This window comes from Peromyscus maniculatus, chromosome 3, assembly GCF_049852395.1.
Source record: "Peromyscus maniculatus bairdii isolate BWxNUB_F1_BW_parent chromosome 3, HU_Pman_BW_mat_3.1, whole genome shotgun sequence".
Lineage (NCBI taxonomy): Eukaryota > Metazoa > Chordata > Mammalia > Rodentia > Cricetidae > Peromyscus > Peromyscus maniculatus.
The window spans coordinates 143,220,211-143,243,079 of record NC_134854.1 but is presented as its reverse complement, the minus strand read 5'-3'; the positions used below and the strand labels follow the sequence as shown (position 1 = coordinate 143,243,079).

The 22,869-nt window shown below is 46.3% G+C and overlaps 1 protein-coding gene across 11 annotated transcripts in view; it reads right to left on the bottom strand.

Moving 5' to 3' along the window:
• The window catches only part of Cecr2 (CECR2 histone acetyl-lysine reader), a 137,090-nt gene extending 121,074 nt beyond the window's left edge, over window positions 1–16,016 (bottom strand). For 6 of the 11 annotated variants that reach the window (XM_076567825.1, XM_076567826.1, XM_076567827.1 and 3 more), the window contains exon 1: window positions 15,621–16,015. In XM_076567825.1, the coding sequence (XP_076423940.1) occupies window positions 15,621–15,746 (126 nt within the window). In that variant the 5' untranslated portion in view covers window positions 15,747–16,015. Of the gene's footprint in view, window positions 1–15,620 lie in introns of all 11 variants that reach the window. The other 5 variants (XM_076567819.1, XM_076567820.1, XM_076567822.1 and 2 more) reach the window with 2 other exon arrangements.
• Window positions 16,017–22,869: the final 6,853 nt, after the last annotated feature.

Below are 22,869 nucleotides of genomic sequence, written 5' to 3'. Positions count from 1 at the left end.
ACTTTACCCAACAAGGCTCTAAATGCTGAGAAACCAACAGTCCTAGATGGGGTAACTGCCACCCAGCCTCAGAGGAGACAGAGAAACATTGATGCAAAATCCAAATGCTAGCCGGGCGGTGGTGGCCCACGCCTTTAATCCCAGCACTCGGGAGGCAGAGCCAGGCAGATCTCTGTGAGTTCGAGGCCAGCCTGGGCTACCAAGTGAGTTCCAGGAAAAGGCGCAAAGTTACACAGAGAAACCCTGTCTCGAAAAACCAAAAAAAAAAAAAAAAAAATCCAAATGCTAGTCCTTAAGGAAAGGGGGTCTCACAACTGACCTCTTCAATTATGGTGCCAACATGTGAACTACTTGGGAATTGGAATTGATTCCATTTTTGTCTTGTTATAGCCACTGTCTAGAGGCTGGAGAAAGAGCAGATGAGTTCAAGTGCTTGCTGTGTGGGCCTGAGGACCTGAGTTCAGATCTCAAGCACTTGTGGAGAACAAGAAAAGAAGACACTTGACGTCCACTTCTGGCCCCCACCACACACGTGAGTGCATACCCTCAGCACCTGAGCATGCACACACACACTCCTACACCAGTCATAACAATTATGGGGGAGAGTAATTCTTCATCCTCTTAAAACTTTTCCCCAGGAACTCTTTTTCCTGCCACCCTTTTTTTGGGGGGTGGGGGATTTTTAGTCTCTGTCTCTGCCTGCCTCCCATCCTCACGATCCTTAAACCTCCCATCCACCCTTCCCATTCACTCATATATAACCTGCTCCAAGTCTCAAGTAACAGCAGCTCTCCACTGGCATTTTCCTATACTTCCCTGCACCATTAGGGAATGCAGAGTTCATCTTGTGACCATGTGACTACTTATTAACATCCATCACTGAGCTGTCACACAGACCAGGAACTTTCTTGGACTCATGTGTTACATACAGAGATCCTATCCAAAAGAAATCCAAAAACAAACAATACATTTTGCACAAAAGAATTCTTCTAAAACCTTGCTTGCCTGCTTCCTGAAGAATTATGGCCAATGAGCCTGACAATCGAGACTTGATGCAATGCTGCCTGTACCACTTCCACCAACCTCATTTTCCAATGAGGGTCCATAAGAGAAGAAGAACTCCTGTTATCTGGCTAGCCATGATGACTTGGCATGAGCCCCAAGTCCCGGAACACTTCCCTCACAGCATAACTACCTGTCTCTGAACTTCTACTGGGCCCATTCTCTCCTATCAACTGCTTTGCAAATAAAGGTTTTATTATCACTGCCCTCCCCAGAAAAATAAAATAACAACTTAATTCACCAATCTCAGCAATTTTAATAAGGGCAACATTAAGCAGAAAGAATGTAAACTGTGTTCAAATTTATACTTGCAGAGCCAGGAATGATAGTATACACCTTAATCCCAACATTCAGGAGGCAGAAGCAGGTGGGTCTCTGAGTTTGAGCCCAGTCTGGTCTACAGAGCAAGTTCCAGGACAGCTAGAACTACACAGAGAAACCCTGTCTCAAAAAACCAAAACCAAACAAACACAATCCTAGGCTACATGGCAAGTCTGAGGCACTTGAGCTGCACTCAACTCTGTCTAAAAACATAATACTAGTAAAGAAGGGGCTGGCAAGATGGATTAGCAGGTACAGGTACTTGCCTGACAACTTAATTCAATCTCTGGGACCTTACATGGTGCAATGGGAGAACCCACTCCCATAAATTATCCTCTGACCTCTCTACACATGCACCGTGACAAGTGTGTCTATCGCCAAGTAAATAAGAAAGTACTTTTAAGACAATTCTTAAGGATAGGGGAGCTAGAAAGATAGCTCAGTAGTTAAGGACTGTTGTGAGATATTTGATTATTCTGCGTAAAGATTTATCAGCCCCACATTTGGGTGCCATTTGTAGAGAAATTTTTCTTTGGGCTGACAGTTCACAAAAAAAGCTCCAACATGGAGATTTATTATTAATTATGAAAGCTAAACAGCCAATAGCTTAGCTAAGCAGGAGGTACAGCACAGACTTCTGGACAGAGCTCTGGGAAGGAGAAAGGTGGAATTGCCAGCCTGATGCAGAAGGAACAAGACACGTAGGAGGTAAAAGCCACTAGTCACATGGCAACATGCAGATGAACAGAAATGGGTTAATTCAAGTTATAAGAGCTAGTAGGGCAAGCTAAGCTATAGGCTGAGCTTTTATAATTAAATATCTCCACATCATTTTTTGTGAGCTGACAGCCCAAAGAAAAATCTGTCTACAGAGAACCTAAAGAGAACACAGGACTCAAATTCAGTTCCCAGCACCTACAATGCACAGTTCACAACTGCCTGTACCACCAAGCTCCAAGGGAATCTGAAGCCATCTTCTGCTCTCTGAGGGCAGCTGTACTCGTAATGCACATATAGACACACAGATATATAATAATTTAATTCTTTTTTTTTTTTCTTTGTAGTTCTGGCTGTCCTAGAACTCACTATGTAGACCAGGCTAGCCTCCAATGCAGAGATCCACCTGCCTCTGCTTCCCAAGTGCTGAGATTAAAGGTGTGTGCCACACATTACACTGAAATTAATTTAAAAATTTAAAATTTTTAAAATAAAAAATTTAAAAAAGCCGGGCGGTGGTGGCGCACGCCTTTAATCCCAGCACTCGGGAGGCAGAGCCAGGCGGATCTCTGTGAGTTCGAGGCCAGCCTGGGCTACCAAGTGAGCTCCAGGAAAGGCGCAAAGCTACACAGAGAAACCCTGTCTCGAAAAACCAAAAAAAAAAAAAAAAAAATTGAAAAAAAAAAAATTAGGGAGCCAGGGAGATGGTTCACCACGTTAACATACTAACTACTAATCCTGGTGACCTGAATTCTATCCCAAGGACACACATGTGGAAGGAGAAAACTGACTCCAGAAAGTTGAATTCTGTCCTCCATACATATGCTATGGCATGTGATTGGGCACACAAAATAAATTTAAAATAGCAATAAGATGGAGTGGTGGTACACACTTTTAATCCTAGCACACTGGAAGCAGAGACAGGCTGATCTCTATGAGTCTGAAGCCAGTTGATTTCCAAGACATCTAAGGAAACACATAGTGAGATGCTGTCTCAAAAACAAAAGTAAAAATAACATAGCCAGGCGGTGGTGGCAGACACCTTTAATCCCAGCACTCGGGAAACTGAGCCAGGTGGATCTCTGTGAGTTCGAGGCCAGCCTGGTCTCCAAAGTGAGTTCCAGGACAGGCTCCAAAGCTACACAGAGAAACCCTGTCTCGAAAACAAACAAAAAACCTTATAATTAATAATCAAAAATTAAGTTATTATTGTTTATTACTGTTGTTACTATTATTATTACTATTATTATTGGCTGTGGTTACACACACCTGGAATCCCAAAACTTGAGACACAGAGGCAGAAAGATCCCTGTAAATTCAAGGCCAGCCTGGTCTACATAGCAAGTTCAGGCCAGCCAGGACTACATAGTAAACAATGTCTCAAAAATAAATAAGGGGCTAGAGAGATGGCCCAGTGGTTAAAAGCACTGGTAGCTCTCCCAGAGGACCCCAGGTTCAGTTCCCAACAACCACATGGCAGCTCACAATTATCTCTAACTTCAGTTCCAGGGGACACCCTTACACAGACACATGCAGGCAAAACACCAATGCACATACAATAAAAATAAATAAATCGCAGGGCAGTGGTGGTGTACATCTTTAATCCCAGCACTTGGGAGGCAGAGGCAGGCTGATCTCTAAATTCAAGTCCAGCCTGGTCTACAGAGTGAGTTCCAGGACAGCCAGGACTACACAGAGAAACCCTGTCAGGAAAAACAAAATAAATAAATCGTTTAAATTAAAAATAAAGTAAAACTTTTTTTACTTTTTAAAGGTGGAAAGCAATTGAGAACATCTATCTATAAGGTGACCTCTGGCCTCCACAGAGCTCTGTTTATGTCTCCCCCAAAACACACACACACACACACACACACACACACACACACACACACACACACACTAATAATTAGTAGTAGTAGCAGTGCATGTGTATGGGATGCTAGCCCAAACCAATACCACTCAAAGAATGGGTCAAGCCGGGCGTGGTGGCGCACGCCTTTAATCCCAGCACTCGGGAGGCAGAGCCAGGCGGATCTTTGTGAGTTCGAGGCCAGCCTGGGCTACCAAGTGAGCTCCAGGAAAGGCGCAAAGCTACACAGAGAAACCCTGTCTCGAAAAAACCAAAAAAAAAAAAAAAAGAATGGGTCAAAAGTTCCAATAATTAATTATACCAAGTGAAATTCTCTATGTTCTATAAAATAAAGTTCTCTGAACAAGGAACTCTAGGACATTAAAACTGTGCATACCCAAAGAACCCAGGAATAACCTTTGAGGACGAGAGAAGAGACATAAAGGAAATGAGAAGAAAAAGGATTCCCCAAAGGAACAGATCTGTTAACACACTTTCTGTCAGGCAAATAACCTGCCCCAAGTGCCATTGTTGCAGAAACAATAAACATTCAGGGAAGGGGTGTTCATTAAAAGGAACTAGCCAGAAGACAATCACTGTTCAGTCAACAAGACTGCTTAACAGCTTTCTCAGTTCGGAAAAACTTACTCCGCTCTTGGAAATTAGTAAGTGAAATAGTTGGTATCATCGTGGCCAAATCACTGCTCTATTTTCACACTGACTTTTTGATGGGATGAGCAGGAGAACACACACAGTACCAGTGTATACTTAAGGTGACCACATGCTCTACTACATTTCAAGTCACAGTTACCCCAGCAAACCTACCACAGGAAAAAAAGTAGACCCCGATAAAGGTTGGATGAGGCCAGACTTTAAACGTGAAAATGAATAGTAGCCCTCGTGTATTGTTATGTAATTACATTTGAAACCTGTGTGGCTAATGAAGTACAGGACACAAGAGCATTATTCTGAGAGATCATATGCCTTCAGAATTCAAAGTGTATTTAAGAAAAAAAAAGGAAAAGAAAAGGGAAAAAAAGCCTTTAAGTTGCAGAGAAGGGACTGACTTCAGAGCAGCTTATTTATAGGAATTCTGAGATTTAGCACCTTGATGCGGACCCAAAATTCTACCCCTCCTCCACACATGCCCAGAGCAGGCCCTAGGACACATCAGGAGTGGAGCACAACAGAGTAATAGAAGAAACAAAGGAAGGTGGCCAAGTCCCAGGCCCAAGTTAAAAGAGAATGTTAAGAAGGCTCAGCAGGCTGGAGGTGTGGCTCAGTAGTACAGTGCTACCCATCCTCAGGTTCCAGCCCGATGTGAAGAGACTGAAGGAAGAAGGGAAGGGCTACCAACCAAGATAAAGTCAAAAGCCACAGATAGGTGAACAGGTTAAAATAGTTCGTTTTTTTTTCCTCCAAGACAGGGTTTCTCTGTGTAACTGCCATGGGTTTCCTGGATCTCCCTCTGTAGACCAGGCTGGCCTTGAACTCACAGACATCCACCTGCCTCTGCCTCCAGAGTGCTGGGATTAAAGGAGTGCCCTACCACCGCCCTGTGTTTCACATCTTTCATCCAAGGAAATCAGAGCACTCCAAAGTACAGTCGACTAGTTCAGTCAGCATCACAATGCCATCTTCTATCTAAACCAAAATAAGCCATTTATCACAGGGGATGGTGGCGCACACCTTTAATTCTAGCACTGAAGAGGCAGAGGCAGCAGTTCTCTGTGATTTTTGAGGGCAACCTGGTCTACATAGTGAGAGCCATTCTAGAGAGAAAGGAAGAAGGGGAGAGGAGATGCTAACCCAAGTATCTGTTTACCAGCTTTCTGTTTGACACTGCAGTACTCCCTTCAAAACCTCCTTCAGATGTGGTCCCAGCAATGGGGAGTCAAGCAGGAAGATCTGCGTTTGAAGCTAGTTTGGTCTCCAGACTGAACAGCAAGACTGTCACGAGCTGAAGGCCAGCCTAGACTACACAGATAAGAGACTGGCCTGAACTACAGTGAGATCCTGTCTTTTTTTTAAAGGTGAAGAAATGCCAGCAAGGTGGCCCATGACTCTAATCCCAGCTCTTGGGAGGCAGAGATAGGCAGATCTCTGAGTTTGAGGCCAGCTCCATGACAGCCAGGGCTGTTACACAGAGAAACTCAACCCCCTCCCCCCAAAAGTAGTGAAATAACATAATTCAAGGCACTCCTCCAGAATCCCTCCAAATCTCAAACAAAATATTAGGTCAGTATGAGAACAAGAGAAATCATGAAAATGTCAACCTTCATAAGTTCCTATCAAAGAAGCTTATTTGCAGGCAAGTTTCCACTGAAAGAGAAAGACATCCATATAATTTACAAACACCAGACAAGTATGGATTTGCAGCTTCTATTTGGTACAATTAATTTGTAGAGTATAGGTAATAACCCAGGCTGCCTATGACTATTTGCTTGAGTCAATGGTACAAACCATCTGAGGAGAAATGGTCCCTCCTAGGACACAGCCAGAATCATCCAGCCTGAAATCTCCATGTTACAAATCTGGAACCCAAGTAATCTTCCTAAAATCACAACTTCATGTCAAGGGCGAAGATGAGCCACAATCCAGGTGTTGAACTGCGTTTGAAAATGTCTTCAAGAATTGAAATGCAGTAGTAGAGCTGGGCTTGGCCTGTAGGAGGCTCTAGATCCAGAGTCTAACACTACACTTTTGCCTCCGAATTGGTGGTTTTCACACTGCCAGAATTCCTCATCCTGGATCCTTAACATCCCAGGAAGCCAACCATAAGACTTTGCTATCAAGAGCTATACTACCCAGGTTGAATTTTAGGCCTTCCTAATTGTGTTCCAGAAAATAAAGCAAGGCTGAATTTACCATCAGTTATAAGGCAAACCAATACCAAACCAACATGGGAGTGTCCTTCATGGATGAGAAGGGAAACCAACCTTTCTGTAACTGTAAGAGGTCCGTCCCAATTTCTCCTCTGAAGCTCTCTGTGGTGAGAAAGAGGGAAAGGGGGGTGTGGTGGGTAGGAAGCTAGAAAGCCTCTCCTCTTAAAATGTTTCCAACCAGAAAGGTGACTGTTTATTATTCTGTGACAATTCCATTACAAAAGGACGTCCCCCACTTTCAGGACCCAAACTGCATTATGGATGTGCCCTTCTGTAACTCACATCCTGTTCTTATCTTCCCTCAATTGAGGAAGAAGGGACTCTGACTCTTCAAAAGATAGAAAGCAGAAGGTTTAAAAAAAGATCTTCTATGGATCAAGATAGTACACAACTGTAATAAGATGACAACTGCAAGTTCTAGGCCAATCCAGGACACATAACACGTTTACATTAAATACAGTGTATGAGGGGGCTGAACAGATGGCTCAGCGGTTAAGAGCACTGACTGTTCTTCCAGAGGACCTGGGTTCAATTCCCAGCATCCACATGGCAGCCTACAATTGCCTATAACTCCACCTCCAGGGGATCCAACACTCTCACACAGACATACATGCAGGCAAAATACCAAACCACATAAAATAAAAATAAATAAATCATAAAAAATACACTAGTATGAAAAAAATGTAAGTTATTTTAAAAACTTGATTGTTTTGATCCTGTTGGGGCTGGAGAGATGCCTCAGTAGTTAAGAGCCCTCCCTGCTCTTCCAGAGAACCCAGGTTCAATTCCCAGCACCCATATGGTGGCTAGCAGGGTTCTGTAACTCCAGCCTCCAGGAATCCTACATCCTCTTCTGGCATCTGAGAACACCAGGCACAGACATGCATGCAGGCAAAACACCTATACACACAAAAATAATTTAAAAAATAAAACTTGTTTTGTTTCTGTTTTTGAGACAGGGTCATATATAGTCCTGGCTGGCTTAGCTCTCACTCTGTATACAGATCAGGCTGGCCTTAACTCAAGAGACCCACCTGCCTCTGCTCCAGAGTGCTGGAATTAAAGGCATGTGCCATCACACCCACCTTTAAATCATTTTAAATCACTTATCTCAGTTCCACTCAAATGCTATCTCAGCAAGCCATCAATCCCTATCCCTCTCTTAAATTACAGTAGGCATCCCTTACCATGACTCTTTTCAAGCTTCCCTAGACTTCATTTCTTAGACCCTGTGACATTTTGTACCATCTGTTCACTAAGAAGAGGGCGGGTACGTTCTAAATTTTATTTTTTTATTAATTTATTTTGTGTTATCTATAAATCGTGGCTCATGCCTTTAATCGCAACTCTTGGGAACAGAGGCAGGCAGATATCTTAAGTTCCAGGACAGTGAGGGCTAAACGGGGAAACCCTGTCTTGGAAAAAAAATTGTGTGTGTGTACCACTGAAAACATGTGGAGGTCAGAGGAAAAACCTGAAGACGTTAATTCTCTCCTACCATGTTGGTTCAAGTGTTAAATTCAAGGCTTCAAGCTTGGTAGCACACCCCTTCATCCACTGAGGCATCTAACCCACCCAGAGATCATGTATTTTGTGTGTGTGTTATACACACAGCTGTACCTCCAACAACTAGTACCATGCCTACTACATAGATGCTTTATAGGCGTTTGTCGACAGAAATTATTACATTAACTTGGCTTTTTGCACTTATTTCAGCAGAAGATTTAAAAATGATCTTCTGCCAGACAATGGGACTCACACTTGTAACTCAGCATTCCAAAGGCTAAGGCAAGAGAACTATATAAAGTTCTAAACCAGCCTGGGTCACAGAGTAAAAGCACAAGCCTGTCTCATCAGGCAGTGGAGACACATACCTTTAATCCCAGCACTTGGGAGGCAGAGGCAGGCAGATCTCTGAGTTGAGGTCAGCCAGGTCTACACAAAAGAGTTCCAGGACAGCCAGGTTTACACAGAGAAACCCTGTCTCGAAAAACAAAACAAAACAAAAAGTCTCAAAAACAAAATAAAAGAGTTGGGTCAGGAGACAGCTCAGTGGGTAAAATGCTGGCCATGAAAGCCTGAAGACCTGAATGGAGATTCCCCAGATCATACATCTTAAAGCCATCAGACATTTCAAACAAGATGAGAGGCCAGACCAACACCCCAGCTTGTTCTCTGACCGCTACATATGCCACACATATGCATCATGCACACATACCTAATGAAAAATAAAGTATCTTGTCAACCAAGAAACTCCAGACTTGCACTATGGAATCTCCATCTTCAAGATAGAAACCCCCACAAAACTTCGAGAGAGCGGCAACAGAGGCTTGGAAAAGCTCCTGGACCCAGGTGGGAATCCTTGTGCAAACACCCAGCCTTGACAAGCTTGCAATTTCCACATCTGTAAGATGAGGGTAATCTCTACCCACTGGTTATGGGCAGCTCAGGATAAGTTGGAATTTTTTTTTTTTTTTTTTTTTCAAGATAGGGTTTCTCTGTGTAGTTTTGGTGCCTGTCCTGGATCTCACTTTATAGACCAGGCTGGCCTTGAACTCACAGAGATCCGCCTGGCTCTGCCTCCCGAGTGCTGGGATTAAAGGCGTGTGTCACCACCACCCGGCAGAGTTGCTATTTTTTAAATGTACAATACTGTATGTCTCATCCCCTACATTACTTTAACCTGCTCCAGGTCACAAGGCTAGTTAAGGGCACCATTATAATCCAAGTTTCCTGAAAGAGAATAGGCCCAATTAGAGGCCTGATTATTCCCAGGCCCTAGAATTGATCCCTCATACTTCCAAGCAAACACATTTGTAATTCCTAGTCCAAGGCATCTTGGGTCCTGAAATCAGGAAATAGCTTCTGATTCCCCTATCAGGACAAAACTATTCTTTCCTATTTCCTCTTTCTTGTTTTGCTTTTTTTGATCTAGGCTGTTCTAGAACAGATAGTCAGTCCTCCAGTCTCAGTCTACAGAGTGATAGAACTACCAGCCCCAATCCAGATCTTTAATCTTCGAATAGCTTAGAATTTGATTAAAATGTTAACTCTAATCCTCACCCTGATAGCATTCATACCTGTACTTCAACAAAATCTGTATGAGCCATCCCTGAACTGGATACAACTAACATATGTTTAAGTTTCAGCAAATTGTATTACTTGTGTTAATTATAATTCATGGCTCATTCTCTTGATGAAGGGGGCTTGTTGCACGAATCCTAAATGGTCTTACAATAAAAATCTGGAGCCAGATATTGGGGTAAATGCTGAAAGATCAGAGAGACAAAGCAACAAGCCACAGCCATTTCTCACCTTGCCAACTCCTCAGCTGATCCTGTCCCCACGAATCCAGACAGATTGCCTCCGAGTCCTCAGCCGAAAGGGCCCTCGTTCCTGTCTCTCGTGCTTTCTATGCCTTCCTCCGCCCAGCCGTTCACTTCCTATCTCAACCCTCCCAGTGCTGGTGGCGTGTGTGCTTCCCACATACTGGGGTACTGGGGCTAAAGGTGTGTGCCACCACTGCCTGACCTCTGTGTTTAACTCTGTGGCTGGCTCTGTCCTCTCATCTTCAGGCAGGCTTTGTTTCTTAGATTACAAATATCACCACAGGGTCTAGATATAGAAATACCAAGGTTAGAATACAAAGCTCTGTGTACACTGGCCCCACATTATGCTACTGAGGAAGGGACTTCAGGCACACACAACCAGGAAGAAGACACATGGCAGGAAACATTAAGACTAAAAAAAAAAAAAGAAAGAAAAAAGAAAAAAGCAAGGATCTCAGGAAACAAAGGTAGACAGAAACAACTAAATTAATTTGATCAGACTTCAGCTACTATACAATCACTCAAATCCATGTAAACAATTCCAAATATCTACTTGGAGGCACCACTCCAGCTCTGCCCAGCTCTCTATAACAGTGGTTCTCGCCCTTCCTAATGCTGAGACCCTTTAATACAATTCCTCATGTTGTGATGACACCTCAACCACAAAATTATTTTCGTTGCTACTTCATAACTAATTTTGCTGTTAGGAATCTCAATGTAAACGTCTGTTTTTCAATGGTCTTATGGGGTGACCCCAAATTGTAGCCCACGCACAGGTCAAGAGTTGCTGCTCTATAAGGTTATGGAAAACCATTAGGTCCTCCCTTGCCTTCCTTCAGTGTAGAGTAAGCATTAAAACTTTAAAGAGGCCAAATATCTTTGTTCCAAATCAGGACAAACTTAACTAATCTAATTCAATACAATATTAAATAAAAAATATTTGGCTTTTACTAAATCATATATAAATGTGGATTCTATTATCAGCTAATGTGGCCAAAGGAGGCCAGCTATAAGCTGCTTTGATGACTAGATGGGTTATATGACCATAACCCAAACTACTAGGGAAGCTGCACTGGGACAGAAAGCCTGCTTAGCTACTTACTAAATTCACCAACCCTGGCTACAGAGTGAGACTCTTAAAAAATAATAATAAGGGCTAGGTAGGGTTGGTTGTAGCTCAAATGCCGAGCATGTGTTAAAACCCTGGGTGCAGTCCCATTACATCAAAAATCAACATAAAGTATTTAAAGATAACCAACTACTGAATGCAATGTCTTTAATCTATTCATGTCTAACTACACCCTAGCCTCTTTTGAAAAATAAAAGCCACACCTAATCTATAGCACAATCCAATCAGGAATATAGGAATTTCTAAATATGTTAACAAGTTTGCAGAGGCAAAGTGTAGTGTGTAGACTGCTGGATCTAGAGCCTCCTACAGGCCAAGTCCAGCTCTACTACTGCATTTCAATTCTTGAAGACATTTTCAAACTGTGTTAGACACCTGGATTGTGGTTCGTTCATCTTCGCTCTTGACATGAAGTTGTGATTTTAGGAAGATTACTTTGGTTCCAGATTTGTAACATGGGGATTTCAGGCTAGATGATTCTGGCTGTGTCCTAGGAGGGACCATTTCTGAGTATGCCTAAAACCAATTGGTGATAGTTATTTTAATTATTTTATTTGTATTTTGAAAAAACTTAAGCTTTATATAATAATCATGTATTGTTTTTAAAAAACCAGGGGATGCCGGGCAGTGATGGCTCATGCCTTTAATCCCAGCACTCGGGAGGCAGAGGCAGGTGGATCTCTGAGTTAGAGGCCAGCCTGGTCTACAGTGTTCCAGGACAGCCAGGGCTATACAGAGAAACACTGTCTCAAAAAAAAAGGGGGGGGGGGATTAAGACAACTTTGGGTATTCTAGCAAGTGCTCAACCCTGAGCTACATATACTCCTATCTAAAACAACTAAGAATCTGGAACTGAAAGCACTGTTATAGTATCCTCTGATTTTTGTTCTGATTATTTTAGAACCATTATTTAAGGGCAGCAACATACAGTGTTTTTTGTTTTTTGTTTGTTTTTTTTTTTTTAAAGAAAAAGGCAAAAAGCAGGGTGTAGTGGTGTTTGAGTTTAATTCCAGCACTTAGGAGGCAGAGGCAGGTGGATCTCTGAGTGTGAGGCCAGCCTGGTCTACAGAGGAGGTTCCAGGACATCCAGGAATACAGAAAAACCCTGTCTTGAAAAAAAAGAGGAGGAGGAAGAAGAGGAAGAGGAGGAGGAGAAGGAGGAGGAAGAGGAGGAGGAGGAGGAGGAAAGAAAAAGAGAAGGGCTGGGAAAGCCTGTTCAGTGATAACAGTGCCTGCCTGCCGAGCATGTTATAAAGACCCTGAGTTCAATATCAGCACCCCCCCACACACACACACAAAGTCAAGTATGTTGACTCTTTTAAAGAAACAATCTCTTTAAGGTTAATTAACAGCACAAAAATATTTTTACATGCAAAAATAAAAACACCCCTACTTTAGGGACCTGTTCTCTAAGGGGAGGTCTTGACCTCTCACAGAACAGCAACAAGAATCCTGGAACCTTTCACCCAGCTGAGAGATTGCTTCATTTTGGATAGAAACCAAGTCCTTAAGGATTCTCTTCCTAAATTTGCCATAAATCCAAGGATTCAGTCTGGGGGAAAAGGGTAATAAAATTAGATCTTTCGCACAACTGAAAACTGACTTCCTAAAGGAACGATGTCCAACTCTGACTACTTGGTAGTTTACATCCCTCATTTCTAGATTTTCAAGGTGTAATTAGAACTACAGGGTCTTTCCACATGCCCACCAGGTATATATACAGCTCAGCACTGACATATTTTTACTTTAAGAGAAGGTCTAACACTGCACTGTAAACCTAACCAATAAACTAGTTGATGTTTTAAAAATCACCTAAGAAAAACAAAAACAAAATTTACTGATGGTGTCTTTGGGGAATTGTGCATTGTTGATGGGTCAAAATCAAACTTCTTAGAAATTAGAATTTTAGATAGTTCATCTTTTGATAACTATTTAAAATCCTGAATTAAATATAGGAACTACAGGAGGGGAAAGTCATTATAATTTGTTACATGTTTACTGATCTTTTCCATAGGGGAGGGGGAAAAAGGTTTCATGGCTTTTAAAGTATGAACATGTTGGAATCAGGATATTAATGTGTTGAATGTCTTTTAAGTAACATACATACACTTTAACTGACAAAATGTCTCTTCCAAGAAACGCTAGAATCAGGGACAGGGATGGTGACTCCCTGTGAAGTCAGGCTGGGTGGCAGACAACCTGAGTTTGATTCAAGGGGCTCTCACATGGAGGGGGAGAACCAATTCCCTCAAATTGTCCTCTGCCCCCCACTGGCTCTCCCTGACACAGGAACACCCACACAACATTTTTTTTAACCACTAGAATTAAAAGACACTGTGTCAAGTAGACCTGATTATTCACCATGTGAAGGACAATAAGAGCTTACACTGCCTAGAGGAATTAGGCCATCTAATACTGAGACACTTCAAGTTTACTACTTAGGATAGAAATTAGAGGTTACTCTAAATATGATGAATATAATTAAGGCAAAATGAGTTTCCTCTATTTTTCTATCAACAAAATGGGAAAACAAGGACTTGGAAAGGTGGCCTTTTCCCCAACGGTAGTGTTCTTCAAACGCACTCAATTTGTAATCTGGCACATCCACTTACTCTCTCTTGGAAGAAAGAAAAGGAGCTGGGGACAAGTTTACCATCACCCAATATGGCTCTGTCACAAGCAATACCGCACACACGGCCGCCACCATTTTGAGCAGCAGGATTTAATTAGACTACTCAGGATTTCAAACCAACTAAAAGGAAACAGAGGACGTCAGAATCATTAAGCATCTCTTCCCCTTTAAGATTCCTCAAATCGTTATCTTTGTAGTCCGTTATCATTAAAAAATTTCATCACAAAAATGTTTTTTACATCCATGTTCAAACTTTGTAAACAAACGCTTTGAGGTTTCGTGAAATTCCCAAGTTACATTTTCCTAAAACGTGGAGAAGCCCCCGACTTGGAGAGCCTACCAACCTACTCACATTGTTTTAGAGTACCCCCAAAAGCCAACGAGTGGCCCTGGTTTCCAGTCTACATTCCTCTTCATTCTCCCAACCCAGCTCTTGTGACCGTTTTAGTTTTCCGATTTCATTAACTCTGCAACAAGAGCAAGTTCCCACGCTTCATTCATAGGAGAATGCAAATAATATTGCTACAAACACAACTGACTTTAAAAATGAAGGTGAGCAAAGACCTCAGGAGTCAACAAATTAAAAGCAAGGTTCATGGGGGGTGGAGAAGCGATCACAACGGCCAGACCTTCCAATTAAATTACTTTAATTTCGATTATTTCAATTGTAAAGCCATCCACAGAACTGGAAACAATAAACTGACCAACAGTTCCGTGTACCTTTGTCCCGAGGAAAAAGGTGGTTAAGTCACAACACAGATTATCACAGGAAAGAAAGCAACTCAACCTGCCAACCAATCATACATTTCACACCTCCATCCAAAAAGAAAAAAGATGCTGCTGCTGCTGCTGCTCCTGCTGCTTTGGGACATCTTACACATTCCGTTTCCCACACTCCCGCCCCTGTCCTTGCCACTCCGACCCTCCGATTTTAGTCCAGTTATCACAAAGCCTCGGGTCTTGAAAAGCACCTTCGGCCTGGCCAGAAAGCCATCCCTTTCCTCCTCGCTCGCCCGGGGGGAATAATGGTGGCGAAATCAACTCGGAGAGCGAGCGAGCTCCCCGAACATAAGAGGGCTGCAAGTTCCTAAGAGGAGCTGTTTAAAAAAAAAAAAGGGGGGGGGTGTCCCAAACTTTCCTCCACAGCCTCGGCGTCCCGAGCGACGGTGAGCGCCAGGCGGTCCCACCAGGAGAACGAACGCCCCAAGCTCAGGCCCCATCCCCGCCCGCCCAAAGTTGACTTGGAAGCGCCGAGAGTTACCGGCCTCCCCAAGTCGGCCAAGTGCGAGCCGGGCGAGCGTCTCCCGAGCAACGCCGACCCTGCCCAGGGCCGCTCCCGCCGGGCCGCGGTGGCCCCCCGCTCGTGCGCCCGCACCCCGGTCCCCGTCCCCGCCTGAACAGCTGCTCGCCGCCTCCGGAGCTCCGGGCGGCGGGGAGCGCGCGCGCACTCTCGCCCTCAGGCCGCCCGAGGAGTCCCGGGAGAGCCCCCGGGTCCCGCGCCGACAAAAGCAGGCTCGACCCCCGCCGGCGAGAGCGCGCGGGGCGGCGGGGGAGCCCGTGCCGGCCGGCCGGCCGGCCGCCTCGTGCCCGCCGCCGAGCCCCCTCGCCGCCCCGCTCTCCGCGCCAAGTCGGCGGCGGCCCCGCGACTCCCCGCGGAGAAGCGCGGAGAAAAAGGGGCGCAGCGCCCGCCACTCACCTCGATCTCGAAGTCGGGCAGGCGGAACGCCGTGCGAAAGAGCGAGCAGAAGTGCGCGATGGCCGGGACTTCCCACCAGGAGCGGAGCTCGCCCAGCCCGGCCGCGCCGCCCTCCTCCGGGCACATCTCCCCGCCGCGCTCGCCCGCCCGCTCGCCCGCTCGCCCGCTCGCCCGCTCTCCCTCGCTCCGACTCCGGCCACGGGCAGCGCCTCTCAGCGCGCGGCGGCTCCCGCCGCTCGCCGTGAGCACAGGCAGAGGCGCGCCGGGCGGGGGGCGGCGGGCCGAGTCGCTGAAGCGGCCGCTGCTCGGGCAGCCGGCGGGGGCCGCGCGCTCGCCCCGTCCCGCCGCGGCCGTGCGGCCGCCCCCAGTCCCATACAATATAATCCACTCAGCGCCGAGGAAAACAGATGGGGCTGGGGGTGGGGAGGGGGGGGGGGAGAGCCCAGCAGAAGCCTGGGGGAGGGGCCGCCCACGAGGAGGGGGCGGGGCCGGCGCGCACCACAACAACAACCCCGCCCCCACCCCGGCGCGGACAGCTGCACTCGGGGAGGGGGGGAGGGGAGCGGGCCGGCCGCGCCCCGGGAGGGGCCGCGCGCGACGCCGCGGAGGGGGCCGCGCGCAGCCCGCGGCCGGGTCGGGGGGTGGGGGGACGCGAGCCCCGGGGTTGCAGGTGTTTGGGGCCGGGGAAGTTGGGCGACTTTGGTGACGGGAGACAATGAGGGGCTCTCCCACCCACCCCCCCCACGTGGCCCCAGTGGTCGAGTCCTTTTAAAGGGCCCGCTGGGTGGTGCTCTCGCTCGGGGCTAGCTCCAGGAGTGCGCACGTGTGGGATTTCGGTTATTCCTGCCGGGGAGGAGGAGGAGGAGGGTGGTGCCGGGGAGAGCGAGCGGGCGAGCGGGCGAGCGGGCTGTCCACGCCGGAGCCGGGGAGGCCCCGGGGAACGGAGCGCTTTCCACCTGTTCTCGGGCGCTTTTATTCCGGCGGAGAACGGGACTTGGAGGAGCGCGGAAAGTGCTCCTCAGCTCCCCGGGGAAGAAGGTGGCGGGGCTGGTCAGGCTGGAACCCAGTGGGATGGAGAGGGTAGAGTGTGGCGGGAAGGGTGGAGTAGGGGGGAGGCACCAATCAGCAGCCTAGCGGGAAGAGCCATTTCCCCCACCCCAGGGAACGGACACGTGCAGCCGCGCTGGAGGAGCAGGGCTGGCTTGCCGCCCTGGGACTGCCGGAGCCTGGCCGCGCACGGACGCGAGTGCTCACAATGTGGCCAGGGGGCTGGGGGATGGGGACGGGGCTGGGGACTCTGGGACCGGTGTCCGGGTGGGGGTGGAGACCGGCCCCGGCCAAGGGAATGTGCTCCGGGAGGAGGCTGCGGAGGCCACGGGCCCTAGAAATGGTAACTGCCATTTAGGACGTCGGAATTCTGTCCAGCCGGAAGGGAGAAATCACCTCCAAAGACGACCCAGAAGTTTGGAAGAACTACGTTGAAGGCTTGTCTGTGTGTTATTGGTCATTTGTGCCTGAGCAGTTCGGCTCTGAGTCCTGTGTGGCTCTTGACTCCACTTCTCAAGAAACACCGCCCCTGACGTGCACTCACATTTAGCTATTGACTAGCGACGGGCTCAACCTGGAGGAAATAATAGCCAGGATGAGGAACGAGTTTATATGACAGATGTAGGGGGACTGGATAATTCCACCTTCCTCCACCCTCGCCTTTTCTGATCGTTTTAACAACCTCTTGTGTCTTTGTACGGCGGCGGCACTTTAAAAACAAAATTCTCAAGCTATTGCAAATCAGTCTTGTGAACCAACTAATCTTAAGATACTTACTTCATCTTCCCGAGCACTGCCCTGTAGGTGGGAGTGAGCAACCCCTAACTAAACGTTGTCTATTCCTGGTTTTTAGGTTGTTTGTTTTTAAAGTTCAGCTACTCTGTAGATGCCTCCTAAATACATGGGGGGGGGGGTGCGGAGGGGAGTAGCAGTAGCAGGCCACTGTGGAATTCACCCCGTATCTCCTGGAATGTTGTATGGACGTTTTGTTTTGTGACAAGTTTTCCGCTCTGTAGCCCAGGCTGGCCTCTCAAACTGAAGAGGCTCCTGCCTCTCTCTATCTGGATCAGGAGCCTCCATGCTTGGCTTTCTCTGAACTGTTGTGCCACACCTTTTTTTCTTTGAAAAGGGTTTCATAAAGCCCAGACTCGCTAACAACCAGCTCTCTATCCTGCATATCACCTTGAACTAATTCTTCTGCCTGCGCTCCTGGGGTGTTGGGATTACAGACATGCATCTGAGTGCTGCTAACATTTCTTCACACTTGTATCTAATCCATTATATTCTGACTGTCCTCTGACTCCTTCCTCCTGCTCCCCCATCTATCTTCTCATTTCTGTCTTTATCCTTTTTTTTTTTAGGTTTTTATTTTTTGGTTTTTCGAGACAAGGTTTCTCTGTGTAGTTTTGGTGCCTGTCCTGGATCTTGCTATGTAGACCAGGCTGGCTTCAGACTCACAGAGATCTGCCTGGTTCTGCCTCCCAAGGGCTGGGATTAAAGGCGTGGGCCACCGCGGCTGGGCTTTACATGGTTTTTTGAAGCAGGGTGTCTGGGTGTAGCCCTTGGCTATCCTGGAACTCACAGAGACCCATGGGCCTCTGCCGCCTGAGTGCTGGGATCAAAGGCTTGCGCTACTACCACCAAGCTCTTGTCTTTATCTTTTATCATCATCTAATCTTACTGATATCTCAGTTGTCATTACTGGCCAACCTAGTAATAATAAATTAACAGTATCAGGAAGCAGAAAGGTAAGAAAGATTTGGCTACCCGATAATCACTGTGGTACTTGAATGCTTGTTACACTCAATTACACACCCCCATTGTAAACTACTTGCTTATCATCCACACCGCAGCCACAAGTCCTAAAAGTCAACAAAGCTGTTGTGGAACTGGAAGTACTGCACTTCCACCCCCTTACAGGGGTCAGAAATGGTCAGAACCTCCTTCCTCTGGGTGGATTTGCCTCTGAGGCCAGTGTCCGCTTGAGTGTCCCATATGGGTTCATGTGATTTGCACATCGCCGAAGAGTGCTATCATTATGTGACTACAGTTTGGGCCTGCTTCCTTCTCTCTGCCCTCCTGACCACCCACAGTCCCACTAACCCTCTGCCTGCAGTCTGGATCCCATCCAGGCTCTGAGAGAGGATTTGGAGATGCCTAAGGTCTGACAGAGCGGACTAGACTTTACTTCCATTTGGACTTCTGCTTCTTGAGATTGCTGGATCCTTGCCCCAGCTCTGAACATGCCTATCACCTTTCCCCTTGAGCGCGCCTGCTTCAGGCCTGTTCCCTGAACTAACCTGTAGTCCAGAATAATGACCCCTGTAGGAATGTTTGAACACTCCCTCTGTGACTTTCCTCTTGCTTCTGAGTGGAGCTGCCCCTCCTGATTTGTCCCAGCATAGACCGCTTTCCTCTCTCCGATCACTAGGGTTTGCATCTTCCTTACTCCATGTCTCTTTTCTACTCATGAGCCAGGGCCTCTAACCTCATAACCCTGGTGGTACCTGGAAATAATTCTTTCATAGTCTCTACAACTTTGATTTACGTAACCTCTTCTCCCTGAGCATTTTCCATTAAACGGGAAATTGGGCCTGACAACCTGAATTTGAGCCCCTGAACCCACATGGTGGAAAGAGAACCAAGCACCACAGCACGTGTGTGCTCTGGCACACATGCACACCCACATACATAGAAAACAAATCGTGGGACATGCCTTTAATCGCAGCACTTGGGAGGTAGAGGTACAAGAATGACAAGTTTAAGTCCAGCCTCTACTACACAAAACAAATTCAAGGCTAGCCTGGACCACATGAGATCTGTATCAAAACCAAAATAGGGCCACAAGAGGCAGGCGGTGGTGGCGCACGACTTTAGTCTCAGCACTCGGGAGGCAGAGACAGGCGGATCTCTGTGAGTTCGAGGCCAGCCTGGTCTACCGAGTGAGTTCCAGGACAGGCTCCAAAGCTACACAGAGAAACCCTGTCTCGAAAAAATAAAAGGAAGGGGGGCCACAGGATGGCTCAAGGAATAAAGGTGCTGATGACCTGGCTTCCATCACCTGGAATCCCATGCTAGAAGGAAAGAAATGACTCCATCAAGTTGTCCTGGGACCTAGACAAGCATACTGTGGCACACATAATGTTTTCAAATCTATTGTGCTGTGGCAGCTGCATGCATGTAATCTCAGCACTCAGGAGAATGAAGCCAAAAGATCACAAGTTTAAGGCTAGCCTGAGCTACATGAATCAAAGTCCAGCCTGTTCTAAGCAGTGAGACCCTGTCTCAAAAACAAAACAATGGGCCAGCAAGGTGGCTTAGTGAGTAAAGGCACTTAGCACCAAGACTGACAACCTGAGTTTAATCCCTGTCACCCCATGTGGTGGGATGAGAGAACCAACTCCTCCTACAAGTTGTCCTCAGACCACACATGGACCTATGGTGTACATACGAACGTGTACACATGAATGCACATGCACACACACATAAATGTTTTGTTGTTTTTGTTTTTCAAGACAGGGTTTCTCTGTGTAGCTTTGCGCCTTTCCTGGGACTCACTTGGTAGCCCAGGCTGGCCTCAAACTCACAGAGATCCGCCTGGCTCTGCCTCCCAAGTGCTGGGGTTAAAGGCGTGCGCCGCCGCCGCCGCCGCCGCCGCCGCCGCCGCCGCCGCCACCGCCGCCGTCGCCGCCCGGCCATAAGTGTAATACAAAATTTTAAACACTAAATAATCCCCCAGTTTTGCTTACTAATTAATGATGTAAAAATATTTACATTACTTCTCATTGAAAAATAAGATATAGTGTCAACCATCAATGGGATTCACAGAAATTCCTGAAAATAATTTGGGAAACTACTTTTTTAAAATAGTTTTTAAATTTTGAGGCAGGATCTCACTATGTAGCCCTGGCTGGCCTCAAACTCACAGAGGTGGATACCTTCCTCTACCTCTAAAGTACTAAAAGACATGGGGCATCATACCCAGGCTTACTTTTAAAAGTTATTCTATGTGTATGGGTGTTTTGCCTACGTATTTCTGTGTATCATGTGTGTGCTTGGTTCTCCTGGAGGCAAATAAAAGGTGTTGGGTTCCTGGAACGGGCATTGCAGATGCTTGTGATCCACTGTGTAGGTGTTGGGAATCAAACCTGGGTCCTCTGGAAGAGCAGCCAATGCTCCTAACCAATAAACCATCTCTCTATGTACCACCCACCACCACCGCACCCTTCCCTGCTAGTCTTTTTTTTTTTTTTTTTTTTTTTTTTTTTTTTTTTAAGGGGCTCACTGTGTATTCCCAGCAATCAAACACACCATGGCCTCAAGCTGACAGAGATCTACCAGCCTCTGGCTCCCAAGTGCTGGGATTAAAAGTATGCACCACGCACCACCACCTGGCCAGACAACCTACCTTTATATAAATAGGATGCTGGAGAGATGGCTCATTGGTTAAGAGCACTGGCTGCTCTTACAGAGCATCTGAGTTCAGTTCCCATCACTCACATGGTGCCTCAAAATTGTCTACAACTTCAGTCCCAGGGAAACTACCCCTCTCTTCTCACCTCCATGGGTACCAAGCATGAACATGGTGCTCTTAGATACATGCAAGCAAAACACTCATACACTAAAATAAATAAATCTAAATTTAAGTATATATTTGTTTATGGGTGTGGGCTTGTGTGTGCACCACATAAGAGCAGGAGCTAGGCAAGATCAGAAGAGGGCATTGGATCCCCTGGAACTTGAGTTAACAGGTGGTTGTGTACTGCCACATGGGTGTTGGGGATCGAACCCAGGTCCTCTGTGACTCTAAGCCCACATTCAACTATTTCAGTGTGTTTCTTCTAAATGTCTCTCAACCTTCACACTTAAGCCTATATTAAAATATCATTATTAAATCACTCCCCATAAAAGAAAGTAAATTAGGTTTGTGATCAGGAAATTTTCATCCTAAGAAGAAACCTTCTTCCTTGTACAAAGAGGACTTTAACTAATGATCCCCTACTCATTTTAAATTCCTGCTTCCAGTACTTGGAAGGCAGAGTCGCAGGAATTGCCTATTTTAGGCCACACTGAACTACAAAAAGTAGGGACTGGAGAGATGGCTCAGCAGGTAAGAGTGCTTACTGCTGCTCTTGCAGAGGACCTGAGTTCCCATCACCCACGTGGTGGCCCACGACAACCTAAAACTCCAGGCCCAGTGCCTCTTCTGACCTCCAAGGTCTTCTGCCTGCATGTGGTGCACACACACACTCAGACACACACATACACAAACAATTTTGTTTCTTTGATTGTTCTCAGACAGGGTTTCTCTCTGTAATGGCCCTGGCTGTCTTGAAACTCGCTCTGTAGACGAGGCTGGCCTCAAACTCATAGAGATCCTCCTGCCTCTGCTTCCCTAGTACTGAGATTAAAAGCATGGGCCATCACAAACATGATTTTTTTTTAAATCAAGCCAGATATGGTAATGCACACCTTTAATCCCAGCATTTGGGAGGCAGAGGCAGGCGGATCTTTGTGAGTTCAAGGCCAGCCTGGTCTACAAATAGAGCTCCAGGTCAGCCAAGAGTGTTACACAGAGAAACACTGTCTCCAAAAACAAATAAACAAACCCCTTGTCTTCTGATCTCCACACATGAGTTTTGGCATGCACCCATGATAATACTTATCTTATATACACCACACATATCCACAATACAAAAAACAAAAAACAATGACTATCTTTTGATCATTGAGAGACTGTTTCAACTCTGGTAGATGCTTATTGAAGAAGTAAGCAGACCAAACTTTGCCTGTAACCTGCCTTTCTAGCCTTTTCTGCCACTAACACCTCCACCCTATCCCACCAGGGATCCCCCTCCCCCTGCCAAACAGGTTCCCTCAACTGCAAGATCGATCACCTTGGCTCCTCTTTTGATCATGCCTTTCAATCGCCTGGAAAGACTACTTACAACTTGACTTCTAAGCGAGAAGTGTTCAAAGAGCTTCCTTGATGTAACATTCCTGAAACACCCTAATTTACCTACTCTTACACAAGAGATTGCGCATCCTGTGATTCACTTACCAAGCTCTTGTTTTTCTTTTGCTGATTTTGCAGTTACTTGACTCTTGTTATTGGAGTCGTCTTTTCTTCTCAAGTAGACTTTTCGAGGAAATGCTCCCTGATATTCACCAATTATATAATGATGATGTCCATGATGGCATG